The sequence below is a fragment of the Mesocricetus auratus genome, unplaced genomic scaffold (assembly GCF_017639785.1).
Source record: "Mesocricetus auratus isolate SY011 unplaced genomic scaffold, BCM_Maur_2.0 Super-Scaffold_100010, whole genome shotgun sequence".
Taxonomy (NCBI): domain Eukaryota; kingdom Metazoa; phylum Chordata; class Mammalia; order Rodentia; family Cricetidae; genus Mesocricetus; species Mesocricetus auratus.
Genome location: NW_024429194.1, coordinates 33,755,675 through 33,783,433, shown reverse-complemented (window position 1 = coordinate 33,783,433; position 27,759 = coordinate 33,755,675). Strand labels below are relative to the sequence as shown.

The 27,759-nt window shown below is 44.3% G+C and overlaps 1 protein-coding gene across 1 annotated transcript in view; it reads left to right on the top strand.

Annotated features, from left to right (window-relative positions):
* The first annotated feature begins 6,740 nt into the window (after nt 1-6,740).
* Nucleotides 6,741-27,759, top strand: part of LOC101842686 (sterol 26-hydroxylase, mitochondrial) — a 28,399-nt gene continuing 7,380 nt past the window's right edge. The window contains exon 1 of the mRNA XM_005070489.4: nt 6,741-7,181. Within this exon, the coding sequence (XP_005070546.1) occupies nt 6,921-7,181 (261 nt within the window). The 5' untranslated portion in view covers nt 6,741-6,920. The remainder of the gene's footprint in view (nt 7,182-27,759) is intronic.

Here is a 27,759-nt window from a genome sequence, read left to right as displayed (position 1 = left end):
AGTAGGCTAGTTCAGAATCTGGCTATGGTGACTAGCTCTGCTATATTTCACATAGATGTGTAGGTCTCTCTGTGGTACGTTTAGATTCCCCCAGGTGTCTTCCCAGGAAGAGTATAGCTAGGCCATATGGTAGTTCAAGTTTCACTAGAACTTATTTCCATAGTGTCTGCACTAACTACATCCCACCAACAATGTGTAAGTGTTCTTCCCCCACATTTTCAATAGCATTTGTTTTCTTAATAGCCAGTCTGAATGGGTGATATGCAATCTCAACATAATTTTTATTTGTATTTCTCTGATGGTTAAGGGTGTTGAACAGTTTTATGTATTTATTTTTTAATTGAGTTTTAACGCAACTATTTGTAATTATTTTTGAAAACTGTTCAGTTTATTTGCCCATTGGAGATGTTGGTATTTGATTTAAAAAGTTCTTTATATATTCTAAATATTAATCTTATCACAAGTAAAGTTGGCAGAGACTCCATGTTCCATGTACTTTAACATTAGAAATTTTTTCTTATTTTAAAAAATTAATTTAAACATGCCAGGAAGTATAAAGGAAATAAATTTTATATGATTTATCACCATTACCAACTTTGTATGTATCCTCCCAATCATGTGAGAGAGTTGCTGAAAGGATTTTATGACTTGTGTCTCTTCTCAGTGATGAGACATAAACATTTTAGTAAAGCTATGCTTTTTCCAGTGCCTCTGCATCCATAGAGGCTTGGCGCTTTGACCTGACTAGCAAGAGAGGGATGAAGGACAGACACAGTGACACAGAAAGGCTGGGGTGATGATGTGGTCTTTGCTGGTTCAGATAGAGCACGAGAACAAAATAGTCAAACTCAGCTTGTTTATTTTGTATAGTACAGGGAGGGAGAGGAGTTAAGCTCTGTAGATCTTTGCAGAGGCATAGTCTCAGGCTGGAAACATCCAGGAGGAGGAAGCTGTAGTTGCTAGTTTTTGCACACACTGGTGGGTTATTCTTTAACACTTGTACTTGCCCTGACTGTGAACATTTACACTTGGACTAGAGGAAGGCCGTGCCATTCCCATGGGTGTGAGGTATTAGGTCCTTAACATGGCAGTGCCCATGTTAACTCTACATATTCACTCAGGGCGTCTCGGCTCCCCACTCAGTGCCTCTTGTTGAATTATTTTGTTTCAATATAGGTAGCCTACCTAGCTAGGCACTGTGGCACATACTTATAATCCTAGCAGAGGTAGAGGCAGTAAGATCACAGCAAACTCAAGGCCAGCCTGACCTACATAGAGAGTTTTAGGCTAACTAGTGTTTTAGGACCATGATTCAGAAGCAGAACAATCAAAAATGCCCCAAGCCAAAAGATAAGAAACCTCATCCCTAAGTGCTTAGAGGTTAATAAGGTTCCCAGTGTCTTTTCCAAGTGGACCCAGCCATGAAGGACGCAAGGGCTGGGGTGTGTCATTCTACTTCTTGGCACTTTGACCAGACTGTGGCAAGTGAGGGAATGAAGGACAGACATGCAGTAACACTTAACAGAAAACCTGGGGCCGAATGGACTGTGCTGGCTCTGCTACAGACTATACCACAGGCTCAGCCTGTCTATTAAGTACAGCACAGGAGGAGGAGTTAGACTCCAGACCTCTGCAGGGGAGCAGTCTCAGGCTATGAACATCATTTCCCTTCAGAAATGTGATGCCACAGCAGAGAAAAATAATAGTCAATTCTTTGCTTTGTGAAAGTTGAGGGTTAGTCATAGAATGAGGTATTTGGAGAGAGGAATGGCCCCATAAACCTTTGGGTAATTGACAGTCAGCTTTCCACACTCTAAAGCAGTGGTTCTCAACCTGCGTGTCACAACTCCTCCATGTGTCAGATATTTGACATTCCAGTTCACAACAGTAGCAAGATTACAGCTACGAGGTAACAACAAAATAATTTTATGGTGGGGGGGTTGTCTCTACAACATGAAGAACTGTACTAAAGATTCACAGCATTAGGGAAGGTTGAAAAACCACTGCACTAAAGAGTAGGAGAATCACCCAGGTAGTAGAACTGAAATCTGGAAAGAAAAGTGCTCATGATCACAGTAACTGTCTTAGTCTGCCTTGAGTAAATAGTAACAAAAAATAGCCTGGTCCTGGCACAAAAGTAAACATGTAGATCACAAATCCAACAGAAGACCCAGCTAACCCTGTACCTACAAACATCCAATCTTTTTTAAAGATATCAGAAAGACACATTGAAGAAAAAGCAGCCTCTTCAAAAGAAGATCTGTACAACGAAAACTTTAAGATCCTGAAAAACATTGAAGACACTAGAAAGACCTCCCTGAAGGGACTCTGACCAGCTGGATTGTGGCAAGCCTTGCCCTTCTCCACTATTCTCCCTTCCTTCCTAAAAACCATTGGATTACATTCCTAAAGCTAGCTACCAAGGACTATCCCCTTATGGTTACTTCCTCCTGAGGCTCACAACCAAAGTTCAGGATCAGGAAGCTCCCTTTGGCTCACCCAATTGACATTCCAATTAAAATGAAACACCTTATTCTAACACTGGGTTTCCCCTTTTACCTTTATAAACTGCCCTTTGCCTGTGTGTCACATCTGTCTCCTCTATCCAGAGGTAGCCCTGTGTCCCCTTGGGACACACACCCCTCCCCCCTTTCCCTGCCTCTTTCCCCTTCTCTATCTCCTTTACCACATCCTAACCCATCTAACACAGACCTCCCGTTTTTTGGTCCTCTTAAAAATTACAGCTGTTGGGGCTGGAGAGATGGCTCAATGGTTAAGAGCATTATCTTTTCTTCCCAGAAGATCCAGGTTCAATTCCCAGCATCCACATGGCAGCTCACAGCTGTCTATAACTCCAGTTCCAGGGGATTCAACTCCCTCACACAGACATGCAGGCCAAACACCAATGTACTTTTTTTTTAAAATTACACCTGCAAGGTCATTTGCTCCAGCTTTTCTGTCTGCATCACAAAGCAGCCATATTAATTTCTGCCATGGTTAATAAAGGCTCTCTGTGAAAATATGTGTTTGGATATGATGTTTGTACTTAATCCAGGGTCCAGGAGGAAGGGCCTCCCCCAGCTATGTAGGGGTCTCCTTCATTTCATTCACTTGCTCAAAAACTGATAGAATTAACATAGTGAAAATGACTATTACCTAAAGTGATCTACAAATTCCAATGAAGACAAGCCAAAAACATGTAAATTGGTGTAATAGAACAGAGAACCCAGGCTGGGCACACACCTTTAATCCCAGCACTTGGGAGAGAGAGGCAGGCAGATCTCTGAGTTTGAGGCCAGCCTGGTCTACAAAGCTACACAGAGAAACCCTGTCTTGGAAAGAGAGAGAGAGAGAGAGAGAGAGAGAGAGAGAGAGAGAGAGAGAGAGAGAGAGAGAGAGAGAGAGAGAGCCCAAAAGTAAAATCATGTGACTACACACACATCATTTTCAAGGAAGTTGTCAAAGACACGTTTTGGAGAAAAGGCAGTCTCTTCACCAAACAGGATAACTGGACAACCATATGAAACAAGATCCCTGTGCCCTGCTGTGCAGAAATGGACACAGGGCTGGAGAGATGGCTAAGCAGTTTAGAAGACTTGCTGTTCTTGCAGGGGAACTAGGTTCAGTCCCCAGCATTCATGTGGCAGTTCACTAGGGATTTGATGCCCTCTGCTGGCCTCTGATAGCCCTCTAAGCACGCAGTGTGTATTGCAGACATGTACACATACATACAAGCAGGTACACACATATACACATACAGTAAAATGTTTTTCCAGAGATGAATTTTTTGAAATGGCTGGGTAAAACATTTCCAGATACAGGTAGAGAGGACTTTCCTTCCTTCCTCTCTTCTTTCTTTCTAGACAGGGATTCCCCATCAGTCACTAATTAGGAAAACGCCAGGCAGGCTTGCCACACCCACTGTGATGGAGGCATTGTTTCAGCTGAGGTTCTGTCCTCTCAGATGACTCTGGCTGTGTCAAGTTGACATAAAAGTATCCATCACAACCTCTAATGTTAACTGCAGTACTATTCACCACAGGCAAATCATGGAACCAGCCCAGATGGGTAAATAAAAGGTAGAACATACACAATATGAAGTTTTACTCCAGTATTCTAAAGATGATTGTCAGTAAATGAATTGAACTAGAGGTTGTTATGTTTAGCCAAATGCATCAGATACAGAAAAACTTTCTATTTTCTCTCATTTGTTGAATTTAAAGTCAATATTAGAGACTGGGGACATGGCTCAGTCAACAAAATACTTGTTGCATAGCCAGATGGTGGTCCATGCTTTTAATCCAGTACTTGGTAGGTGGATCTCTGAGTTCAAGGCCAGCCTGGTCTACAGATCGAGTTCCAGAGCAGCCAAGGCTACACAGAGAAATCCCGTCTTGAACAAAAAACAAAACAACAACAACATAAAAACTTGGTTATGGTGTTTCATCATAGCAATAGAAAAGAACTAATACAGTTGCTCTCTGAGTTCTACTTACCCATTCATGAACAGGCATGCACACACATGAACACTCACATATACAAAGAGTGTGTATATGCATGTGTGTGTCTAACACATAAATGAAGGGGCTATTTGAAAGGGAGATGGGCAGGAAAGAGTAGATGAGAGAGAGAGAGAGAAATGAGCTCAACATCTTTCCTATATAAAGATGCATAGTTTACTCTAATAAAAAGCCCTTTATTTCCCTGGGGAAAATACTGTCTCTAAAATTACCCCTGGTGCTTTCCTTACTTGCTGCAGGTAATGAGCTTCTTTTATTGTCTAGTTGTGCTTATGGTCTTGCCATTTCCTAAGGGGCTAACCCTCTGCATTGGGTTAAAGAGATGAACACTAGAATAAATAAGAACTCTACTCCTCGCCACATTAGCTGTTAGTCCAATTGCTTGAAACCAATATGCCTGTTTCTCTCTTCTGGATGGCTGAAAACAAAAAACAAACAAACAGAAAAACCACCACCAACAACAAAAATGTTCACTTGCTGCTAAAACTATTTTTCTGTCTTGCTGGCTTCTACATTTACTGGTTAAATCATCTTCGATCCTTTGCTTATTTATTTTCTTTGGGACAAGGTCTCATGTAGTGTGTGCTGGCCTTGAACTAGCTATGTAGCTGAGGATACCAGGGATAAAGCATAGGGAGTCGTCATACTAGGCAAGTGCTCTTCCACTGAACTGTATTCCTAAACCCCATGTTTATTTCTGCATTTGCACAAGTTGTGCTTTTCATTAAAAATGAGATTTGTTCATTTTATTTTATGTGGTTTTTCCCTCTGCACATATGTATATGTATATGTGTATGTGTATGTGTATGTATATGTATATGTATATGTATATGTTCATGTCTGGCCCCCATGGAAGTAGGCAACTGATTGCTGGAACTGGAGTTAGGGATGGCTGTGAACCACCATGTGGGTGCTGGGAATCCAATCCCAAGTCCTCTTCAAGAGCAACAAGTGCTTTTAACTGCTGAGCCATCTCTAGCCCTGCGATTTTAATTTTTTGAAAACTATACTTCTAGACAGTTGTGGTGGCACATGCTTTTAATCCCAACACTCGACGAGGCAGGACAGTTGGAGCTGCCCAGAGAAACCCTGTCTGGAAACAAACAAACAACCCCCTCAACAACAACAAAAGAAATAAACTTCTAATATGCATAAAACAAAGGATTCATGAAATACTATGACTTTTTCTTTTTGCAGCAAGTTTTCTGTAGCATTTCATTCTTTTTCACTCTAATAATTCACTAAATAATAATTCACTAAAATAATTCTAAAGCCAGGTCACATGAAGTGCAGTTTTTAAATAAAATTTTAAGAATGTATTTATTATGTGTGGGTGTTTTTCCTGCATGCTGACTATGCTCCGCTTGCATGCCTGATGCCAGCAGAAGGTTTTGGAAGTTCATGAGCCACCAGAGTCCTCTGAAAGACCAACCATCTATCCAGCCCCTCCTCCTTTTAAAAATTTCATTATTATTATTACTGTTAGTTTTGTTTTTTGAGATAGAGCCTCACTATGTAGCTCTGGTTGACCTGGAACACACAGAGATCCACCTGCCTCTGCCTCCCGAGTGGTGGGATTAAAGGGGTGTTCACCCACATTTGGTCCTTGAAAGATCTTTAATCCAGCACTCTGGAGGTTGGGGCAGCAAGGTGGAGAATTGAGCCCATTCTGGGCTACACAATGAGACTGTGTCTTAAAAAAGCAAAAACAACAACAAAAAGAAAAACAAAAAATGGGAAAAAGAGAACAAAATCAAATCCCTAAATCTGTTCTTTAACCTGAAGGTTGGAAAATCCTGCCTTAGTAGCCTTGGGTGAAAAGGTGTGGTGGTAGCGGCGGTAGTGGGGGGCACTGCGTTTTTAAAACACCACTAAAACCGCGATTTCTGTTTTCCTCCACTCCTGGCTCACATGACCTTTGCCACTGGCCTGCTTTAGCTCTCCCAGCTCCACACTCAGGGGGAACAGCAGCGCGTTCCAGGGCCTTCTGAAAAAGTGAGGGACACCAGAGATGTCCCTCTTCCGGCCAAGCAAAGGAGGGTCTTGCTGGGTGGGGTCTGAGGGTCTTGGAAGTTGACCTCTGTGCTCCAGCTCACAGCCAGCCAAATTCTTGTGAATCTGTGGAGGCTGCTAAGGCCCGCCCGAGAGCTCCTGACTTCTTTGTCCCTGGGTCACACCGTCCACTGTTGACTGCCTCCTTGGGTGGGGATCTTGCAGCAGGAGGAAGTGGCATTCGTGTGTTTGATAGATCCTGACTGGAAAGAACATCAAGAATCTAATCTGGCTGGACTTCTATCGGCCCGCCCCCAGGTCACCTCTACTTTTAAACGCGCCGGGTCCCAAGAGCCCTGGGTTCTGCCTCTGCTTGGATTCAAACTCTTGACTTCGTAGGCACGATTCATGGCTGCGTTAAGCTGCGCAAGGCTGAGGTGGGCCCTCCTGGGCACGCGTGTGGTGGGCCGTGGACTCTGCCCACAGGGGGCCAGAACCAAGGCTGCGATCCCAGCCGCCCTCCGGGCAGACGAGAATGTGGAGGGTCCAAGAGGAGGTCAGGACCAGCGGCGGCTGCGGAGTCTGGAGGATCTTCCCGGTCCCGGACAGCTGCGCTTTTTATCCCAGCTATTCCTACAGGGCTACCTGCTGCGCTTGCATGAACTACAGGTAACCCCGCAGCTGCGTAACTACCTGGGGCCGGGCACTGGGATGGCGAAGCTGGAAGTGAGGGAGAAACGTGATAAATAGTAAATGATAGGGGAGCTTAGCTTGCCAGTGTCTGAGGGTCCGTGGAGACTTAGTGCAAGACTCAGACAGAACCCTTTGAGCTAAAACAGATGATGAGTGTCACCAGCAGTGTGGCGGACACAAGCTTTGAGAGGAAGAGGTTGTGTTGGGCAAAAAACGGATCTGAATTTCTCCAAATTCAAGACCAGCCGGTCTACATAGCTGATTCCAGGTGAGAGGAGAGGGGAGGGTAGAGTAGAGGAGGGAGAGGGAGGGGAGGGACAGAGAAGAGAAGAAAGGGAGGGTGAGGGAGGGGAGGGACAGAGAAGAGAAGAAAGGGAGGGAGAGGAGGGGAGGGACAGAGAAGAGAAGAAAGGGAGGGTGAGGGAGGGGAGGGACAGAGAAGAGAAGAAAGGGAGGGAGAGGAGGGGAGGGACAGGGGGGAGAGAGAGACAGAGAGAGAGAGAGACAGAGACACAGAGAAACAGAGAGACAGAGACAGGGAGAGAGACAGAGAGACAGAGAGACAGAGAGACAGAGACAGGGAGAGAGACAGAGGCAGAGAGAGAGACAGAGGCAGAGAGAGACATTCCTGAAGACCTGATACCTCTAAGCCAAGAAAGAAAGGGACTGAAAAGTTCTAGATTGATTTCATCCTGTAGAAATTGAGAGGCCTGGGGAATGCCTGGTAGGGCCGTGGACTGAAGCTTTCTCAGGGGGATTTTCTCGAATGTAATTCTAGATGACTTTACAAGGAAACAAGACCATGCATATATGGGTTTTGTTTGTTTTTGTTTTGTTAGGACAGTGTTTCCTTATGTAGCCCAGGTTGGCTGCCACTCTTCTGCCGCAGCCTTCTGAGAAAGGGGATTGTGTATGTTTATTGCCACGCCTGCCTTAGTTAGGGTCTCTATGGCTGTGATGAGGCTCTGTGACCAAGAAACAAGCTGGGGAGGAAATGACTCACACTTCCACACTGCTGTTCATCACCAAGAAGTCAGGACAGGAACTCAAAAGAGCAGGAGCCTGGAAGCAGGAGCTGATGCAGAGGCCATGGAGGAGGGCTGCTTCCTGGCTTGCTTCCCCTGACTTGTTCAGTCTGCTTTGTTTTTTAACTTAAATTTAGATTAGTAACAAGGTTGCTTCACACATCAATTCCAGGTCCCTCTCCCTTTCCCTCCCCTCCTCCTGTGCCCTCCACCAACCCCCCCAATATCCCCTCATTTCCCCAGGGAGGGTGAGGCCTTCCATGGGGGTGTCCATAGTCTGTCATTTCATCCAGGGCAGGGCCTAGACCCTCCCCCGAGAGTCCAGGGTGAGAGTGCACCTCACATTGTTGGATGGGAGCCCAAAGTCCATGTGTATACTCGGGATGGGTACTGATCTACTGCCCAAGGCTCAATAGATTACCCAGGCCTCCTCACTGACACCCACATTCAGGGGGTCTTGATCAGTCCCATGCTGGATTCCCAGGCATCAGTCTGGGATTCAAGAGCTAACCCTTGTCAGGTCAGCTGTTTCTGGGGGTTGAGCCAGCCCAGTCTTAACCCCTTTGGTCTTCAGTCCTCCCTCTTTGTCACTGGATTTCTTGAGTTCAGCTCAGTGCTTAGCTGTGGGAGTCTGCCTCTGCTTCCATCAGCCACAGAATGAAGGTTCTGTTTCCCAGACTCTCTGGCCATGGGATTGTAGGCTGGTACTCCCCAGATCTATGTCTAAAATCCATATATGAGGGAGTACATGCCATGTTTCTCTTTTTGTGACTGGGTTACCTCACTCAGGATGGTTTCTTCTAGTGCCATCCATTTGCCTGCAAATCTCAGGATTCCATTGTTTTTTTTCTGCTGAATAGTACTCCAATGTGTAAATGTACCACATTTTCTCTATCCACACCTGTTGAGGGACATCTAGGTTGCTTCCAAGTTCTGGCTATTACAAATAATGCTGCTATGAACATAGTGGAACAGACATCTTTGTTGTACGAATGGGCATCTTTTGGATATACACCTAAGAGTGGAGTTGCTGGGTCTTGTGGTAGGTTTATTGTCATTTTTCTGAGGAATCTCCATACTGATTTCCAAAGTGGCTGTACAAGTTGGCACTCCCACCAGCAATGGAGGAGTGTTCCCCTTTCACCACAACCTCTCCAGCATAAATTGTCATTGGTGTTTTTGATTTTAGCCATTCTGACAGGAGTGAGATGGTATCTCAGAGTTGTTTTGATTTGCATTTCCCGGATGGCTAAGAATGTTGAGCACTTTCTCAAGTGCCTCTCAGCCATTTTAGACTCCTCTATTGAGAATTCTCTATTTAGCTCTGTAGCCCACTTTTTAATTGGATCCTTTGGTGTTTTGGAGACTTGCTTCTTGAGTTCTTTGTAAATTTTGGAGATCAGCCCTCTGTCAGATGTGGGGTTAGTGAATATCTTTTCCCATTCTGTGGGCTGCCTTTTTGTCTTGCTGACTGTGTCCTTTGCCTTACAGAAGCTTCTCGGTTTCAGGAGGTCCCATTTATTAATTGTTGATCTCACTGTCTGTGCTACTGGTGTTATGTTCAGGAAGCTGTCTCCTGTACCAATTCGTTTAAGGGTACCACCCACTTTCTCTTCTAAGAGGTTCAGTGTGGCTGGATTTATGTTGAGGTCTTTGATCCATTTGGACTTAAGTTTTGTGTATGGCGATAGATATAGATCAATCCACATTCTTCTACATGCCAGCATCCAGTTTCAGTCTGCTTTCTTTCAGAACCTATGACCCCCCAGCCCCAGAGAAATAAATCAATCTGAACGTGCTGTGGCTGTTGTGAGTTAACAGGAGTGTTGTACATCCATACAACCCAGCGACGGCGTTATTGAGGAAGACCGTGTTGCTATAACTTGCTTTGTATCAGTTAGAATTGGTTTAACTTGCCGGGCGGTGGTGGCGCACGCCTTTAATCCCAGCACTGGGGAGACAGAGGCAGGCGGATCTCTGTGAGTTTGAGGCTGGCCTGGTCCGACAGCCTCCAAAACAATACAGAAAAACCCTGTCTCATAAAAACCAAAAAGAAAAAAGAAAAAAAAAAGAATTGGTTTAACTTTTAAACTGGTTATGCTAAGATGGAAAACTCCTACAGCTGAGTGTCCTTTGGGTGTGATCTGCTCTGAGTCACTGGAGAATGAGTAAGTTGTATAGAAAAAGGTGCTCTTTGTTCACAACTTTGAAAATTAAAAGTCCAAATAGGCGGCTCCATTTAGCTAGCCTCTGATGGAGGTCTTGTTGCTGTATGTATCATGATGGGTAACATCACATGACAGGAGCTTGCTTGTGGTTTCAAGAGGGAGGCCACATGGTAAAAAAAGAAGTGAGAGTAGTGTGTGCTTGCCTTTAATCCCAGCACTCGGGAGGCAGAGCCAGGTGGATCTGTGAGTTTGAGGCCAGCCTGGTCTACGGAGTGAGTTCCAGGACAGCCAGAGCTATACAGAGAAACCCTGTCTTGAACAACCAAAAAAGAAGAAGGAGGAGGAGGAAAGAGAAAGGAAGAAAGAAAGAGTATGGGAAGAGACCAGGCTTCTTCTTCTTCTTCTTCTTCTTCTTCTTCTTCTTCTTCTTCTTCTTCTTCTTCTTCTTCTTCTTCTCTTTCTCCTCCTCCTCCTCCTCCTTCTTCTTTTTTAAATAACAGCCTGTTTTAGGAATTAATTCACTCTTGGGAGTCGGGTAGTTATAACCCAAACTCCTTCCTTTAGGCCCTACCTCTTAGATGCTTCAGAGCCTTCCAGTGCTCTTACATTGGGGATCAAGCCTTCGACACACTGTCTTTGAGGAAGACCACTTCCAAACTGCAGGATTCCACCCCACCCCCAACTTCATGTCCTCCTCATAAGGCAAAATACATTCATTTGTGCAATAGTCCAGAAAGTCTAGAGTGGGATCAAGACAAACAACCCCTTTCTGCTGTTAGCCAATGAGGTTAAGAAGTTACTTGTTTGTATCCAAGACAATGTGGAGAGTGAGAGAAGGGGAAATGGACCAGAGACAGAGGTCACAGAGCCCTGTAAAACTGAAACCCACCAGTGTGGACATGTCCTAAAACCCCAAGACCTGCGTCCTCTGCACACTGGTTTGGGGATGCCCCCTACCTCTTCAGCAGTCTCACCTGCGGGGCTTCTCCATGAGATGTTACCCTACCTTTCCGGGCTCCTAGGTATGGCTCTCTGAGGCCTTTAAAGAAGACTGTGGTGCCATGCCCTCTGGCAAGCTCCTGACTGACTATCTAGGCTTGTGTTTCTGTTTTTTTATTTTTTGCTATAAGTTACAAGTTTTTTTTCATTTTATTTATTCGTTTGTTTGTGTGTGTGTATGTGCATGTGTACCCATGAGTGTGACATGATACACGTCTGGAGGATAATTGATGGCTTTCTCCTACCATGTGAGTTCCAGAGTTCCAATCTGCTGGACCAAGTTGCCAGGAGGTTACCTTTTCTTCCTCTCCTCCCTCCTCCTCTCCTCCCTCCCCCTTCCCCCTCCCTCTTCCTTCTTCCTCCTCCTCCTCCTTCCTTTTCTTCTTTCTCCTTCTCCTTCCTCCTCCTACTTCTCCTCTTGTCTCTAATCTCTCCAAACGGCTGTGGTCACATAGCTACTGTGTTCTATGTGCATTGAATTAATACTCCTGGCACTCTGCTAGGACTTTTAGTTTACCCTCTGGTTCACCAGTCACACCAGCTATACATGAGCCCATTTAAGCAGCGACTGGGGGGCTGTTCTGGGAAAGGACAAGCTGAGGTCTAGGAAAGTAGCCCTGGAAAGCAGCCCCCAGGTTTACCCTGCAACCATTCTCCCCCTGAACCTCTGGATCTGAAGTGAGGCGAGGATTTAAATAAGTTCTTCAGACCCAAGGTAAATGATAAACAGGTGTTTATTAGGAAAGGATTTACATGGATAAGAGTAACCACCGAAGATGCAGTCTCTGCTCTTCCAATGCTCTCCGCAACCCAAGAAAGCATGCGCTCCTCCCTTACCTTAAGAGGTCACATCTGCACCTGAAACCACGAGCAAAGGCTGTGACCACCTCTACAAGTTCACTGGCAAGCCTGGAGAGATGGCTCAGAGGTTAAGAGCACTGGTTGCTCTTCCAGAGGTCCTATGTTCAATTCCCTGCAACCACATGGGGGCTCACAACTATCTGTAATGAAATCTGGTGCCCTCTTATGGCCTGCAGGCATGCATGCAGACAGAGCACTATATACATAATAAATAAATAAATCTTAAAAAATAAAGGTGCTGTGGAATGAAACTTGGACTTTCTACAGGTCCGGCAAGCACTGTCTTAATGATACATTCTACCGTTAGGTCATCACCACTGCTCCTGAATCTTACTGCATGTGGCTTAAACCTACCCAAATTGTGGATTGGGAGTGGGTTGTGGGGGAGGCAGGGAGGGAGAACTGTGGTTGGAATGTAAAATGAAATTAAAAAAAATTGTTCCTCACAGTTCCACTAATAGAACACAATCACTTTATAATTCTATCTATATGTTACCAGAGACTGGACCATAACTGAGTGTTATTTTAAAGTACTGCATACATTTAATTGCCATTAAATTTTGACATTTGTTTAAAAAAAAAAACCACAAAACTATCCAAATAGCTCCTCCTGTATGTTGCTTAGAAGTTTCTTTCAAATTCTCCAAGTTATCATCCTTAAATTTGGCCTTCCAGAAACCCTGGGGCATAAATGCAATTCAGCTAGATTCTTTGCTGCTTTATAACAAGGAACACCAACACCCCCACCTTTGAGTCTTTGTTCCCCTTGACCTCATCAGTATAGCCTTTACTGTGCATATTCCTTAAAAAATCCTGGTCATGACTGCTCAGCCAGTCTCTAAGAAGACATAGCTCCTTCCGAGGCTCCTTATCTTCCAAGCTTTCCCCACAGCTGCCTTGAACGCTTTGTTTACAGCCATACAGACCCTTCCTAGCCTGGTCCTCCAGACTCTTCCAGCCTCTGAGCCTTACCAGCTCTAAAGCCACTACCACACTCTAGGGCACCCTCACAGCAACACTTCTCGGCCTTGGTAGAAGTTTCTGTCTGCATCCACTTTTGTGCTAAAGCAAAGCTTCTGAGGCCAGGGTCTCTAGCAAGCTTTTCTAGGATCCCCTGTCTCCACCCTCCAAAGCTGGCATTACAGGTGGGCCCCAACACCTGCTCAGCACTTATGTGAGATCTGACCCTCATACTTACACAGAAAGTGCTTTAACCACAGCCCAGACTCTACCCTAACTTTTTAACACTGTGACACTGGGGCCTAGGCTTCCTGTCCATTAACCTTTGGGGGAATGAAATCTGTCTACAGCAAGATTCATGGTTTAAGTAGCCATTTCATGTTCCTTCAGGTGTCCTGGTTCAGCTGTGTTCACAGAAGTTGGTTGAAAGTCTTGATGTAATTTAACTGCCCTTCCCTGGGTCTTTCATATTGGCAGAGGTTGCTTTGCTTCATGAAGCCTCACCCCTAAAGCCCTTATGTCTTGTTCAAAACTCCCTGGTTTGAAGTACTCCCTGTGGACCCCAGTAGTCACTGCTTATGTGTGTCATTTCGTGAATTGGGTCTCTCATCATTGTCTGAAAAGACTGTGTCTGTCCACCTCTGTGCCCCACCTTCCGGGTGCTGGGGTCTGCCTGCTCCCAGGTTCAGCATCTGGTCCTCCACTCCTTGTTCCTTATCCTCGCTTTTACTCTAGGATGCTGGGGGCTTGTCAACAATGCTGTGCATGCTGTTCTCCCGAGCGCTCGCTCTCTGTCTCTGTCTCTGTCTCTGTCTCTGTCTCTGTCTCTGTCTCTGTCTCTGTCTCTGTCTCTGTCTCTCTCTCTCTCTCTCTCTCTCTCTCTCTCTCTCTCTCTCTCTCTCTCAACCTGTCCTGGAACTCCAGTCTGGCCTCGAACTCACAGAGATCCGCCTGCCTCTGCCTCCTGAGTGCTGGGATTAAAGGTGTGAGTCACGGCCCTGGTCTCTCCAGCTTTCTATCTGGCTGCTGCGCTGCGCTGCCACGGGAGTTGAGTACAGAGCTAAGCGGTGCTCAGTTTCCTGGGTGTGTTACAGGCAAAGCCCCTCTAGAGTCACTCTCAGACCCTCATCTACCCTGACCTCATTGTATCACGCTGTTTCCCTGTGCTACAAAATCAGTGGGAAGTTTTTCCTGTCAGGATGTCTGGTTTGAATCTCTGTGGTCTTTGACAGTTCTGTCTTCTTTCATAAAAATGGACATTCTTCAGACACTGAAATAATCACTGCACACTTGCACAAAAACTTTTCTTTTTTGGTTGGGTTTGTGTCACAGCTCTAATGATAGATCTCCTGCCTGCATTCCCTAGGTCCTGGATACCATCTCCAGCTCTGAAAATTAGTGATGATAAGGAAATAAATATAAGACTGGGCGTTGGTGGCACATGCCTTTAATCCCAGCACTCGGGAGGCAGCCTGGTCTACAGAGCGAGTGACAGGATAGGCTCCAAAGCTACACAGAGAAAGCCTGTCTCTAAAAAACAAAAACAAAAAAAGAAATAAATATAATAGAAACATGTGAAATGCCCATCCACTTGAATAACAAATCATACGTACTCATACAGTGGAATTCTGGATAGCAGTTGTAGTGAATTCAACTGTTTGTTTTTGTTGTTGTTATTGTTCTTTGTTTTGTCTGCCGGGTAGAGTGTTAGTAGCTCAGTTGGCCTGGCCTTAGGACCACTATGTAACCAAGGCTGGCCTTGAGCTCAAAATCCTCCTGCCTTACTATGTCTGAAGTACTGGGACTACCAAAGTGCACCACCATGCCCACCTCCAGCTCTCTCTTTTTGAGACTGGGTCTCATTGTATCGATCAGGCTGATCCTTAACTCAAGTGACCCCTGCCTCAGCCTCCGTGCTGGGATTATAGTGGTACTTAGTCTGTATGTTACTTGGTTCAATTTCCAACATGAACAGCTTCATAAATAAACTGTGCACAATGCCCCTTATCATGAGTCCAACTAGTGCTACTGGCTTGGTTTGGTGTGGTTAAAGCTTATTCAAGCCCAGGTTCAGAGCAAGGGGAGGCTGGAATGCTGTTAATTACTTACTACCTCTGGTTACTCGGAGATGTGGTTACTTGTGTGTGGGGTAGGCGTTAAGTCTGGTGACACTCTGACAGCACTGAGACAGGCTGTCTCACCTGCACTCCCATGCCTGGGACCCAAATGAGTCTTCTTTCTGGTATTTGCCAACCAGATTAGGCAAAAGAGCAACCTGTGCCTGCTTACTCTTGTTTGTCTAACTGGTGACTATCAGTTCTCGAGGACTGGCTCGTTGACATGGCAAAATAGACCTTGACCTTCGTGAGTGTACTTTAGTTTTCAGGACTGTTGACTTGTTTGAGCAGTGTTTGTGTTTTGCTGAACTTCTTAAGTTCACATCACTAAACCAAACAGGGCCCTAGTTGGGAGATGTCAAAATGCAGCTGTACTTTTTCGCTTTGCGTTGAGTTGAGCGCTCTTTTCCTCTTACCTTCCCTTACTTTCTTTCCCCCTGCCTCCTTCCTGTGTGCAGTGCTGGGGGTCGAGCCCCAGAGCCTCATACATGCTAAGTCCACACTCTCCCACTGAGCTGCACCCTGGGCCCAGTAACAGATTCATTTCGATAATCAACACTATGTGGTTCAGTCATTTAACACTCAATTGTTTTAGTAGACTCATTGACTCATGTAGTTGTCACTCTCAAGAGAAACATGGTTCTATTTAGCAGGCACCCTCATTTCTTCATTGGGAACTAGATTAGTGCCGTTTAGGCACCATACTTATATAGTTTCATCAACAGCCTCCAGGACCTGCCTTAAGCTTTCCACTCTGAATACATAGGCTAGCTTCTCTCCATCTCTGGGACCGATTACTCCAACAAGTCTCTCTGACTGACAAGAACAGACATGCTCGTTTATGTGTAAGACAGCCAAGGCCTAACAGATTCAGCCAGTAAAAACACAAAGAAATACTTTTAGGTTTTGGATAGTTTGTTACTTTCTGTAAAAAGTGAATAAGCCCAAAGTGCTGACTCCCCCAGATCCTTGCCCCACCACACAACACCCACACACCAGGCAACCATAAGCTCAGTGGGAGTTGCAGGATAACCTCCAGTCTGAGAAGCCCCTTACTGGACAGTCTATTCTCACTTGCTTTCTTCTTCCTCCTCTTCCTTTTTGTTTTGTTTTTTTGAGGCAGTGTTTGAGAAAGTATAGTTCTAGCTGTCCTGGAACTCCATCTGTAGACCAGGCTGGCCTTGAACTTACAGAGACCCACCTGCCTCTGCCTTCCAAGTGCTAGAATTAATGGTGTGAGCCACTGTGCCTGGCTTTGCAACTGCTTTCTAAGATGAATAGGCAGGAAGTCTCAGGATACCTCAGAACCTTGTGAGATGAGGCCAATAAAAAAGTTGCCTTGAGGTAGCTCCAGCCAGGGTTCTGATTCTGATCTGTTTCAGGAGGGTAACAGGGTTGCTTAAAAAATTCATAGTCTGAGGTTCAAGGTATTTCTGGCATAGATATTTACAAAGCTGGCAGGGTTGGAGGTCATTCTCTAATAATCCTCCCATGGCCTTTTAACAGGAAAGACCGAAAAAAGTCCAGAAACAGGTCACTCTCCTCAGATGGCCTCATAAATTTACCAAAAAAGGCTTGTATCAAATCCCCTCTGTTTGTTTTAGGCAACATCTGACTACAGTGGATACATGATCTTGTGAAGGTAGGTCTGGCCTGCTCAGAGAACAGATTTGGTCCAGCACGTTTTTTGGAGACTAACTAGAGATGTTATCAATCCCATGTAGGTACAGCTGCACCTAACTGGCTGTCAGCCTTCAAACAAGCTGTGACAAGGCCACATGTGTCGATGCCCTCCTTTCATCCCAACACTTGGGAGTTAGAGGCAGGCAGATTTCCTTGTGTTTGACACCAGCCTGGTCTACACAGTGAGTTCCAGGACAGCCAGGACTGCATAGAGAGACTCTGTTTCAAACAACAAGTAAGCTGTGACAACAAAACAAAAAACACCAAAGATGTCGACAGGCGGGTGAGATCAAAGACACCAAATCAGAAAATTGATCTTGTCCTATTGTCTTTCATGGAGGCTGAGCCATTCTGAGGTCTGGCTGTTGGGAAGCTCCTATAAGTTCTAGAGTTCAGATTCGCCATTTGTCAGGTTAAAAATTGGTAGTATGTGGTAGTATGAATGTAATTGGCCTGATAAGTTCATTTGAGTGTCACTATTAGGAGGAGTGGTTTTGTTGTAGCAAGTATGGCCTTGTTGTAGAAAGTGTGTCACTGTAGGAATGAGCTTTGAGATCTCATATGTGCTCAAGATACCACCCACTGAGACAGCCTACTTCCTGTTGCCTTTTGAACAAAATGAAGCCAGTACCATGTCTGCCTGCCAGCCGCCATGTGATAATGGACTGAACCTCTGAACTGTAAGCTGCCACCTCAGTTAAATGGTTTCTTTTCTAAGAGTTGACACGGTCATAGTGTCTCTTCACAGCAATAGAAACCCTAACTAAGGCATGGTAGCAACTCAGATGAGATGAAGTATGGACAGGAACCAAAAAAGAGATCTTAGTCTCTTCCATGACTCCTGATCTACCAGGATTGGCTTCCAGCATCCTCTGAGGCAGAGGTTTGCTCTCTTTCTACTGTTCAGTGTTTGGTCTCAACAGCAGTTACATATCCTTTTTCTTCATCTCTCCACGTGTCTCCATGTTTGTCTCAAAGTGGCTCAATGACTTCTTCCCTATACCTTCTTCCCTTTATACCTTCTGTCATCTTAAAACATCGCTGCTCTCTGACGTATGGCCCTCGTAAAGACCATCTTAGGATCTGTCACCTTATGAACATCACCATCACCTTCTGTGGCCGCTCATGATCAGCCAGCAGAGCTAGCCATTCACTTCCTCATCCTTGCTATTTACAAATTCTCATAGTTTTGGTTCCATAAGTGTAGGCGTGGCATGAAAAGAAGTTGAGCGTTTACCACGGATTGCTCCTGAGCCTTCTTGCCTGGCACCCTGCAATCTCTGTGGCTCGGATTGAACGGAACATAGATTACTGGGCCCTAAGTAATGGTGTATCCAGGAGACTATAGTCTGATCAACTTATTCATTCCACTTGTGTTAACCCCAAGCCGACTTTTGCCACAGCCATCTGTTTATGTCCCAGGAGGGGCTGAGACTTGCTCATGATGCCACCCTGCTGGTAGACATCAGCCTATGCTGCCAGGAATCAGACTTGATAAGATTCAATAAAGTGCTTTGTTGCAGGCTTTCCCTAGGGCTGTTGACATAGATTCACCCACTAAACATAGTGTACATTTTTCGGTGGAGAGAGGATTCGAGGCAGGGTTTCTTTGTTAGCCCTGACTGTTTTAGAACTCACTCGGTGTACCAGGCTGTCCTCGAACTCATAGATCTGCCTACCTCCGCCTCCCGAGTATACCACCGTCTGATACACAGTGTGCTTTTGCCCCCTCCTGCCTTCTCTCTATGGCTTGCTACATAGCCCAAACTGGCCTCCAGTTCCTGGTCTTCCTGCCTCAGCCTCCTGAGTGCTGGAATTACAGATGTGAGCCACAACATTTGGTGGGTAATTATCTCTCCAATGGAACCTTCTGGGTGATGACGTCAAGCAAGTTTTGGGTCCACAACTAAAGAGAGTCATTGCCTATTGACTATGTCTTTTTGACAGTGACTCCTGTCTAGAGAGGGCCTGACTCTCTAGGCATCTGTGACTAATCTTCTTAGCACAGCGTCTCCACTAGCTCTCTAATAGAGATGTCTTCCCTTCCCCTGGCATCTTTTTTGTTTTGTATTGGTTTGCTTTGGCTTTTTGTTGTTGGTTTTTCTCTGTAGCCTTGGAACTCGCTATGTAGACCAGGCTGGCCTCTAATTCAGAGATCTGCCTGCCTCTGCCTCCAGAGTGCTTGGATTAAAGGCCAGCACCACCATGCCCAGCTAGCCAGGGCTACTCAATAAGTCCTTGTCTACAAACAAATAAACAGGTGAAGAAAACACTGCAGCGGAGTCAATGTTCTAGCATAGAGTGGGAAGGAGTTTGTAATTGAGGAGCTAGTGGTGGTTGGTAGCATCTAAGGGAGAGTCAGTTTTTTTAAGGGTGTGGCTCCTGGTAATTTTATATTATACACCAGTGGACAGCCCCGCATCAGAAGTACATGGGCAACACAACTTGTACTTGCTGGGCTATTCTTTATTTCTTTTTATTTTATGTGTATGGGTATTTTGCCTGTGTGTATGAAAGCACACCTCATGCATGCAGTGCCCTCAGAGGCTAGAATAGGGTGTCAGACCCATTGGAGTTGAGTTACTGATGGGGTGAGCCATCTGTGGATTCCGAGACTAGGACCTGAGTTCTCTGGAGGAGCAGCCGGTGCTTTTAACTGCTGAGCCATCTCTCCAGGTGAGCCACCTTTCAATGGAGGATCTCAGAGAAAAGAACACATGAAGTTAGGTAGTGAGGGAGAAGGGGTTATTCTGGGAAGAGTTACAGGGAAAAGTGGAGGGTGGATATGATCAAAATATATTGTATAACATTCTTTTGTCAAAGATTTATTTCTTTTTCATTTGTGTGTTTGAGTGTTTTGCACACCATATGTGTACCTGATATCTGAAAAGACCAGAAGAGGGTGTGAGATTCCCCAGGACTGGAGTTACAGATGGTTGGGAGCCACCATGTGGGTCCTAGGAATTGAACTCAGGTCCTCTGGAAAAGCAACCAGTACTCTTCACCACTGAGCCATTTCTCTAGCTCTCAAAAAACTTAAATAATTAGTAAAAATATTTTTGAAGCTCTGGAGGCAAGAATGTGGCTCAGTTGGGAGAGTGCTTGCCTGCCACTCATGAAGTCCTGCTGGTTCAGTCCCCGCCACTGCATAAAACCAGGCATGGTGGCCTATGCCTTAACACCAGGCCATTAGGCTATCTAGTGAGATACTGCCAAAAAAAAAAAAAAAAAAAAGCAGGAATAAAGCCTGTGCCTGGCTTGTCAGGTACCTGTGTGGCCTAGGCCATGTGGCATTCTCACAAGCAAATATTTTTCTTTTTTCTTTTTCTATAGAGTTTGAAAATCAATAGTTTTCTCCTCATTCCTCCCCACCCCTCCCCTCTCTATCCCCCCCTCTCTGTTTCCATCCCAATCCCTCCTCCTTTTTCTTCTTCTCCTCCTTCCTCCTCTCTTTTCTCCCCTTCCTTCCTTCCTTCCTTCCTTCCTTCCTTCCTTCCTTCCTTCTTTTTTTTTTTTTAAGACAGGATCTCACTATGTGTCCCTGGCTAACTGGCAACTTGCTGTGTAGACTAGGCTGGCTTCAAACTCACAGAGATTCACCTGCCTCTGCTTCAAGTGCTGGGAATCTAGGCGAGTACCTAGAGAGTATATGAAGTACAAAGAAGAAAAAAGCATCAGGACTGTAAATTTAACCCAGTGGCCTGGGCACTGACCTGGCCAGCATGCCCAAAGCTTTAGGCTGGATCACCAATACTCTCATCACGTCAAAATTTAGAAAAAAAAATTGCTCTTTTTCTCAGTGAGAGAATTCTATTCATATCTTACATTTTTCGTCAAAATATATCTCAGTTTTATTCTTTGCATATAAAATTATATATGGTAATTACCTTTGTGGGATCTTAGTACCTTTTTAATGAGAACCCGGAAAGATACCAACCAGCACTGGATTTTTCCATGTTACCAGTTCCTGAAAAAAATGTGGATCCAAACACATGATCTTTTCTATTAAACATAAGAAGTCAAAAATGCCTGAATTTCTAATGACTTTTTTCAGGGTTTTGTTGTTGTTGCTGTTTGTATGTTTTGAAACAGGGTTTCTTTTCATAACGATGGCTGTCCTGGAACTTGCTTTATAGACCAAGCTGGCCTCAGACTCACAGAGATCTGTCTGCCTCTGCCTCCCAAAGTGTGTGCCACCACTAACCTGCTTTTGTTTTTTGTTTTTGTTTATTTGAGACCTTTTTTCTTAGTAATTACTTTTAACTTAGTAGTTACTCAGATGTTTTATACCTGTTATCAGCTTTATAGTAATTTTAGAATCTTAAGGCATGGGAAAAGGTATAAATGTCTATGTAATTGATTTAAGCTGTTATGCCTAGATCCATTATGAAAACTGAGCTGTGAGATGTTTCCTTGCCGAAGAATATAGCCTTCACATTAACTTGCTGCACAGGATACAGGAGATAGAGTGCTAAATTTTTATTTACATATTTATTCTTAGGTCACATGTAGACTTCTGTGATCTAAAATAACCCACACAGGAAAGTTGTGTGTCTACCATATATTAGTACTGACAGTTTTAGCGATGTGCTTTCATTCAGCTAACAGTGTTAGTCTTGTTTATCAAAGAGCTATAGCAGAGATCATTTTGTTCTAGGCTGCAGTTGTAGTTTTATGACTTTGGGTCAAGCCCCAACATCTAGCAGAGATAAACATGATCTCCCAACCGGGACACGGAAGTATGCTAATGACTCTGAGGACATTTTCATTTTTAGTTTACCAACCAATTTAGGCCAACTTCTTTACTGAAAGTTTATTTTTTTATGTGAACACAAGACATTTGGTTTAATTCAACAGTTTTAGTTTGCATGATCCCTCATCTATAAACTAATCGGAAAAGAATTCATTAGATTTTATCATGTATGTAGATACAACATTTAATATGTACATGAAATTAACAGATGTAAACACACACATACACATAAGATATTTTGCTTTTAGTGTTGAAATGGAGTAATACAGTAATATAAAATTTCAAGTGTGTAAGAAGACTTGTTTTCTTGAGACAGGCTCTGCATGTAGCCTAGGTTGGTTTCAATTTTGCCATCCTTCTGCCTTAACCGGAATGCTGTGATTACAGGCATCCCTGACCACCATTTTTATGTGGACTCAGTGTTTGGGTAAAACAATTCTAAAGGGAGACAGGGAGAGGATGATCCTCAACATGCGACCTTTTGTTTTGTGTCCCTCTCCTTTACTTATCATGTGCTTTTAAGAAAGTTATGGCATGTGTCAGCATTTTGTTTCATGGCTGAACAATACCCCATTGTATGTATATAGCTTGGTTATCTGTTTAACCATCCTTTTGGTGGGTGTCTGGACTGGCCTACCATTTGCTGTTGTTTCTGTAAACACTGTAGACAAGTCTGTGTAGACATGTTTTCCTTTCTTTTGTACAGAGGACTAGAATTGTTGAGTCGCATATAATTCCATGTCAAACTTTTCCACAGTGAGTACCCTGTTGTATTCTCCACTAGCAAAACATGAGAGTTCCAATTTGTTCTTCATCAATGCTTACTTCCTGCTTATTTTTTGTTGGTTGAAGTTTTCAAGCTATCCTACTGGGCATAGAATGATATAATATTGTAACTTTGATTTGGAGTATGTGTGTGTGTGTGTGTGTGTGGCATGGTGCACACGTGGAGATCAGAGGACAGACCTTTTAAAAAAAAGCAAAACAAAACAACAATAAAAAGACATCTACGGGATACTTAGGAAGCAATTTGAGAGCATATGTAATTCACTCTTCAGCTGTCAGTGGGCCATGGACTCTGGGCTCAGGAGTTCTCTGCAGTGGCTACTGCTGTATACCTGTGCCCAGGAAGGAAGGGATGGGAGCTCCCCAGGCCACAGCTGATGAATTCCTCGCTCTCCATCTCTGGAGTTCCTCCAAGTGAGGACTGGCCCTCTCATTCATCCCAATGACATGTCAGTTCAGCGGGCAGCTCTGAGGCAGCAAGCCCTCTGTGAAAACTGCCTGGCTGGCTCAGGTTACCTCCTAATGTTGGGCACACCGGGCAGCACTCGTCTCTCAGCAAGTATCCTGGTGTCTTTCTAAAATAAGTCCTTACATAAGGAGGTCCTTGCAAAGTGCCACCCAGTAAACTGACAGAAAGAAGTCTAAAGGAAAAAGGGAGAAATCGAAACCTCTGCCCCGAGAGTCAGGAAACCTCAGGAGCTACGGGTTGAGGTTAAGGCACTTGTGTCCAACTCAGTGGCTATTTTTTTCTTCAAAATGTTTATTATTTTATGCGTATGAGTGCCTTGCCTACACGCATGTCTGTGCACCATGTGTATGCCTGGCTCTGGTGGAAACTGGAAGAGGGCATCAGCTCCCCTGTAACTGGACTTACAGGTAATCATGAGCCACCATGCGTGTGCTAAGAATCCATCCTGGCTCCTCCGAAGAGATAGCTCTCACCACTGAGCCATCATCTCTTCAGCCCCCTTACTGGACCTTTTAAAAATGATTGTTTTTTTTTCCTGATTCCAAGATTGTGGTAGAAAATTTGGAAAATAAATCACAGTATAAAGAACTAAGTAAATTTATCTACAGAGCACTATTTGTCACTGCAGAAGGTCACCACCATTCACATTGTAATAAAATGTTACCTTACTCAACTTTTTTTTTTCTTTTTTGTCATGTGGCTCAGGCTGGTCTTGAACCTGTAATTTTCTTGCCTCTGCTTCCCTAGTGCTAGGATTACAGGCATGTGCCATACATCTAACTCCAGTTTTTGTGGTCTGTGTCCTTGTCTTCTCCCTCTGACCTCCAGGAATCAAACTCTGGGCCTCATGTACACTAGACAAGTGCTCTTCTAATTTTTTTTTACTTTTACTTTTTTAAATGGAAACTTTAAGAAAATTAAACAAAACCCATTTACAGAAAAATGTATATAAGTAAGGTTCACATAAATTTTGGAGTACCTGCATGAATGCAGGGGTTCAACAGGTTTCTCTGCCTTCTAGAATTATCTGATCAATGGCTAGTGACATGTGTTCCAGAAAACATTGTTTTCTTTTTTTCTTAAATTAAAAATGTAGACATTTCCATAGTTCAAAACTTAAAACAACATACCATGCTGTGTATGTCTCTATCCCTGTGGTGGTCTGGATGAAAACTCCACCTCAAAGTCTCAGAGTAACTAATCCACTCACTCCTTTCCCTATCTACCCTGGCTAATCATGCTTGTGTCTGAAATATCCATCTAGTATTCCTTAATGAAAGTGAGTATTTATTTAGCCTCCTTCCCTGCTTCTTTCCTTCATGTGTATGGTATGCTTGTGTGTGTGTGTATGTGTGCTCCCATGTGTGTACAGATGCATGCACATGTGCACACAGGTATATAAGTAGGTCCAAAGTTGATGTCGGGGATCTTTCTTATTCATTCTTCCAACTTATTTTTTGAGGCAGGGCCTCAGTCAAACCCAGAGATCACCAATATAGCTAGTCTTTTTTTTTTTTTTTTTTTTTTGGTTTTTCAAGACAGGGTTTCTCTGTGGCTTTGGAGGCTGTCCTGGAACTCGCTTGGTAGTCCAGGCTGGTCTCGAACTCACAGAGATCCGCCTGCCTCTGCCTCCCGAGTGCTGGGATTAAAGGCGTGCGCCACCAACGCCCGGCCTCAATATAGCTAGTCTTGCTAGCTAGCGTGCTCCAGAAATCCCCTTTTGTTCACCTTCCAAGGCCAGAACTACAGGTGGGCTGCCACTTATGTGGTTTGTGGGAATCCAAACTCCGATCCTCTTGCAAGGGCTTTAGCCACTGAGCAAGCTCCCCGGCTCCAGCCCTGCTTTCTTAGGCAGCAGTTGTAAATTCTTTTTTTGACAGTCTACTTTGAGTATCTTTCTGTGTTAGTGCAGTAGGGTCACTTTGTGCTTTTTTAGTTGATAATGTATTCCATTCTGTGACTATCCTGTACTCCATTTGTAAACTTGTAGCGATTTTTAGAAATATCACCAATTGTTCTCCAGTATAGGGATGAGCCGTTTGAGACTCCCACCAGTCAGGTTTGTGCACTCTGATTTTCCTGAGGGGAGATAGGAGTAGTCGCTGTGGTTGAACAATTCAGGATGCTACCACACCCGCCATGTCATGTCCCTGGGAGGTGGAAGTGTGGAACAAATGGATGTGGGGTCTTGACAAGACTGCCTTCTGAGAAATGGGCAGTCTTGTTAACCAGGTAGATTCTGGAGAGCTGGGTAGGGAGCAATTATGTTGCAGTGATTCAGAGAGAACCAGGAAGATTGATGTTTTTCTGGACTATATATAGATCAGGTGGTGTTTCCTTCTGGAACCTCAGAGAGGAGTCTCTTCTCTGTAAACCTGTTTGTTTCACAGAAGCTCTATGTCCTAAGTTTCTGTAACAGAGTTGACCTAGAGTCTTGTCTCCAGCAACAATTGGGAAAGAGGAAGTGACTGGGAGACCACAGGGCTTTTTTTCCCTCTTTCACCATGTGGGTGTAGCTTAGCTAGTAAATTCTGCTTCACATCTGTAGGTTCCTTTTAGGCCTCCCCTCCATCTTCTTTTCTCTGTCATTCAGCAACTATCACTACATGGTAGCAGCCAGGGCTTTGCTCAAGGTAAGCAAGCTTTGTATCACTGAATGATGCTCCTAAGCCCTTAGCAATGCCAACTTCCCAGATGCTAAGAGTATCAATTAGCAAGTAAGTGCCTTAGAAAGTCTAAGATGTGTCTGTGTGCAGGATCCAACCAGGGACTGGTGAATTCGAGGCAGGATCTTTGTCTTTGAGCTATGCCCCCAGTTCTTAGAAAAGACTTAGGAATTACATAACACACGTGTTACTTTTGTTGTTGCTTTAAAAAAACAAATAAAACACAGCCTACTTCATATTTGACTCTGCATTTCTCATCTCAAATTATGATTTTCTTAGAATTCCTAATTGTGTTTTATCTTTCTCTTGGTAATTACATTTTTATTCAACTCAATGATGCTACAAGCTACAGTAGATTTATTTATCTTTAACATTTTTCTATTTACCTAAAACTTAAAATTTTTACTACATTTATTTGTTGTACATGTGCATGTATGTGTGTGCATGGTGTGCTATGTATGTATCTGTGGTGTGCACATGTTTCAGTGTGTGTGGGCAGGTCAGGAGACAACTTGCAGAAATTGGTTCTCTCCTACTATGTGGGTACTGGCCATCAAACTTAGATCACAGCCTGATGGCAAGCACCTTACTGAGCCACCTCACTGGTCCTATTTATCTTATTTGTCTAAGCTGGTATGCCAGGTAATGTTTTTTAAATATATTTTATTTTTAAACTTACATTAATTTAAATTAGAAGCAAGGTTGCTTCACATGTCAATTCCAGGTCCCTCTCCTTTCCCTTCCCTCCTCCTGTGCCCTCCCACCAACCCCCCCCCAATATCCCCTCATTCCCCCAGGGAGGGTGAGGCCCTCCATGGGGGTGTCCATAGTCTGTCATTTCATCCAGGGCAGGGCCTAGACCCTCCCCCAAGAGTTCAGGGTGAGAGTTCATCTCACATTGTTGGATGGGAGCCCAAAGTCCATTTGTATACCTGGGATAAATCCTGATCTACTACCCAAGGCTCAATAGATTACCTAGGCCTCTTCACTGACACCCACATTCAGGGGGTCTTGATCAGTCCCATGCTGGATTCCCAGGCATCAGTCTGGGATTCAAGAGCTAACCCTTGTCAGGTCAGCTGTTTCTGGGGGTTGAGCCAGCCCAGTCTTAACCCCTTTGGTCATCAGTCCTCCCTCTCTGTCACTGGATTTCTTGAGTTCAGCTCAGTGCTTAGCTGTGGGAGTCTGCCTCTGCTTCCATCAGCCACCGAATGAAGGTTCTGTTTCCCAGACTCTCTGGCCATGGGATTGTAGGCTGGCACTCCCCAGATCTATGTCTAAAATCCATATATGAGGGAGTACATGCCATGTTTCTCTTTTTGTGACTGGGTTACCTCACTCAGGATGGTTTCTTCTAGTGCCATCCATTTGCCTGCAAATTTCAGGATTCCATTATTTTTTTTTCTGCTGAATAGTACTCCAATGTGTAAATGTACCACATTTTCTCTATACACTCTCTGGTTGAGGGGCATCTAGGTTGCTTCCAAGTTCTGGCTATTGCAAATAATGCTGCTATGAACATAGTGGAACAGACATCCTTGTTGTACGAATGGGCATTTTTTGGATATACGCCTAAGGGTAGAGTTGCTAAGTCTTGTGGTAGGTTTATTCTCATTTTTCTGAGGAATCTCCATACTGATCTCCAAAGTGGCTGTACAAGTTGGCACTCCCACCAGCAGTGGAAGAGTGTTCCCCTTTCACCACAACCTCTCCAGCATAAATTGTCGTTGGTGTTTTTGATTTTAGCCATTCTGACAGGAGTGAGATGGTATCTCAGAGTTGTTTTGATTTGCATTTCCCGGATGGCTAAGAATGTTGAGCACTTTCTCAAGTGCCTCTCAGCCATTTTAGACTCCTCTATTGAGAATTCTCTATTTAGCTCTGTAGCCCACTTTTTAATTGGATCCTTTGGTGTTTTGGAGACTTGCTTCTTGAGTTCTTTGTAAATTTTGGAGATCAGTCCTCTGTCAGATGTGGGGTTAGTGAATATTTTTTCCCATTTTATGGGCTGCCTTTTTGTCTTGCTGACTGTGTCCTTTGCCTTACAGAAGCTTCTCGGTTTCAGGA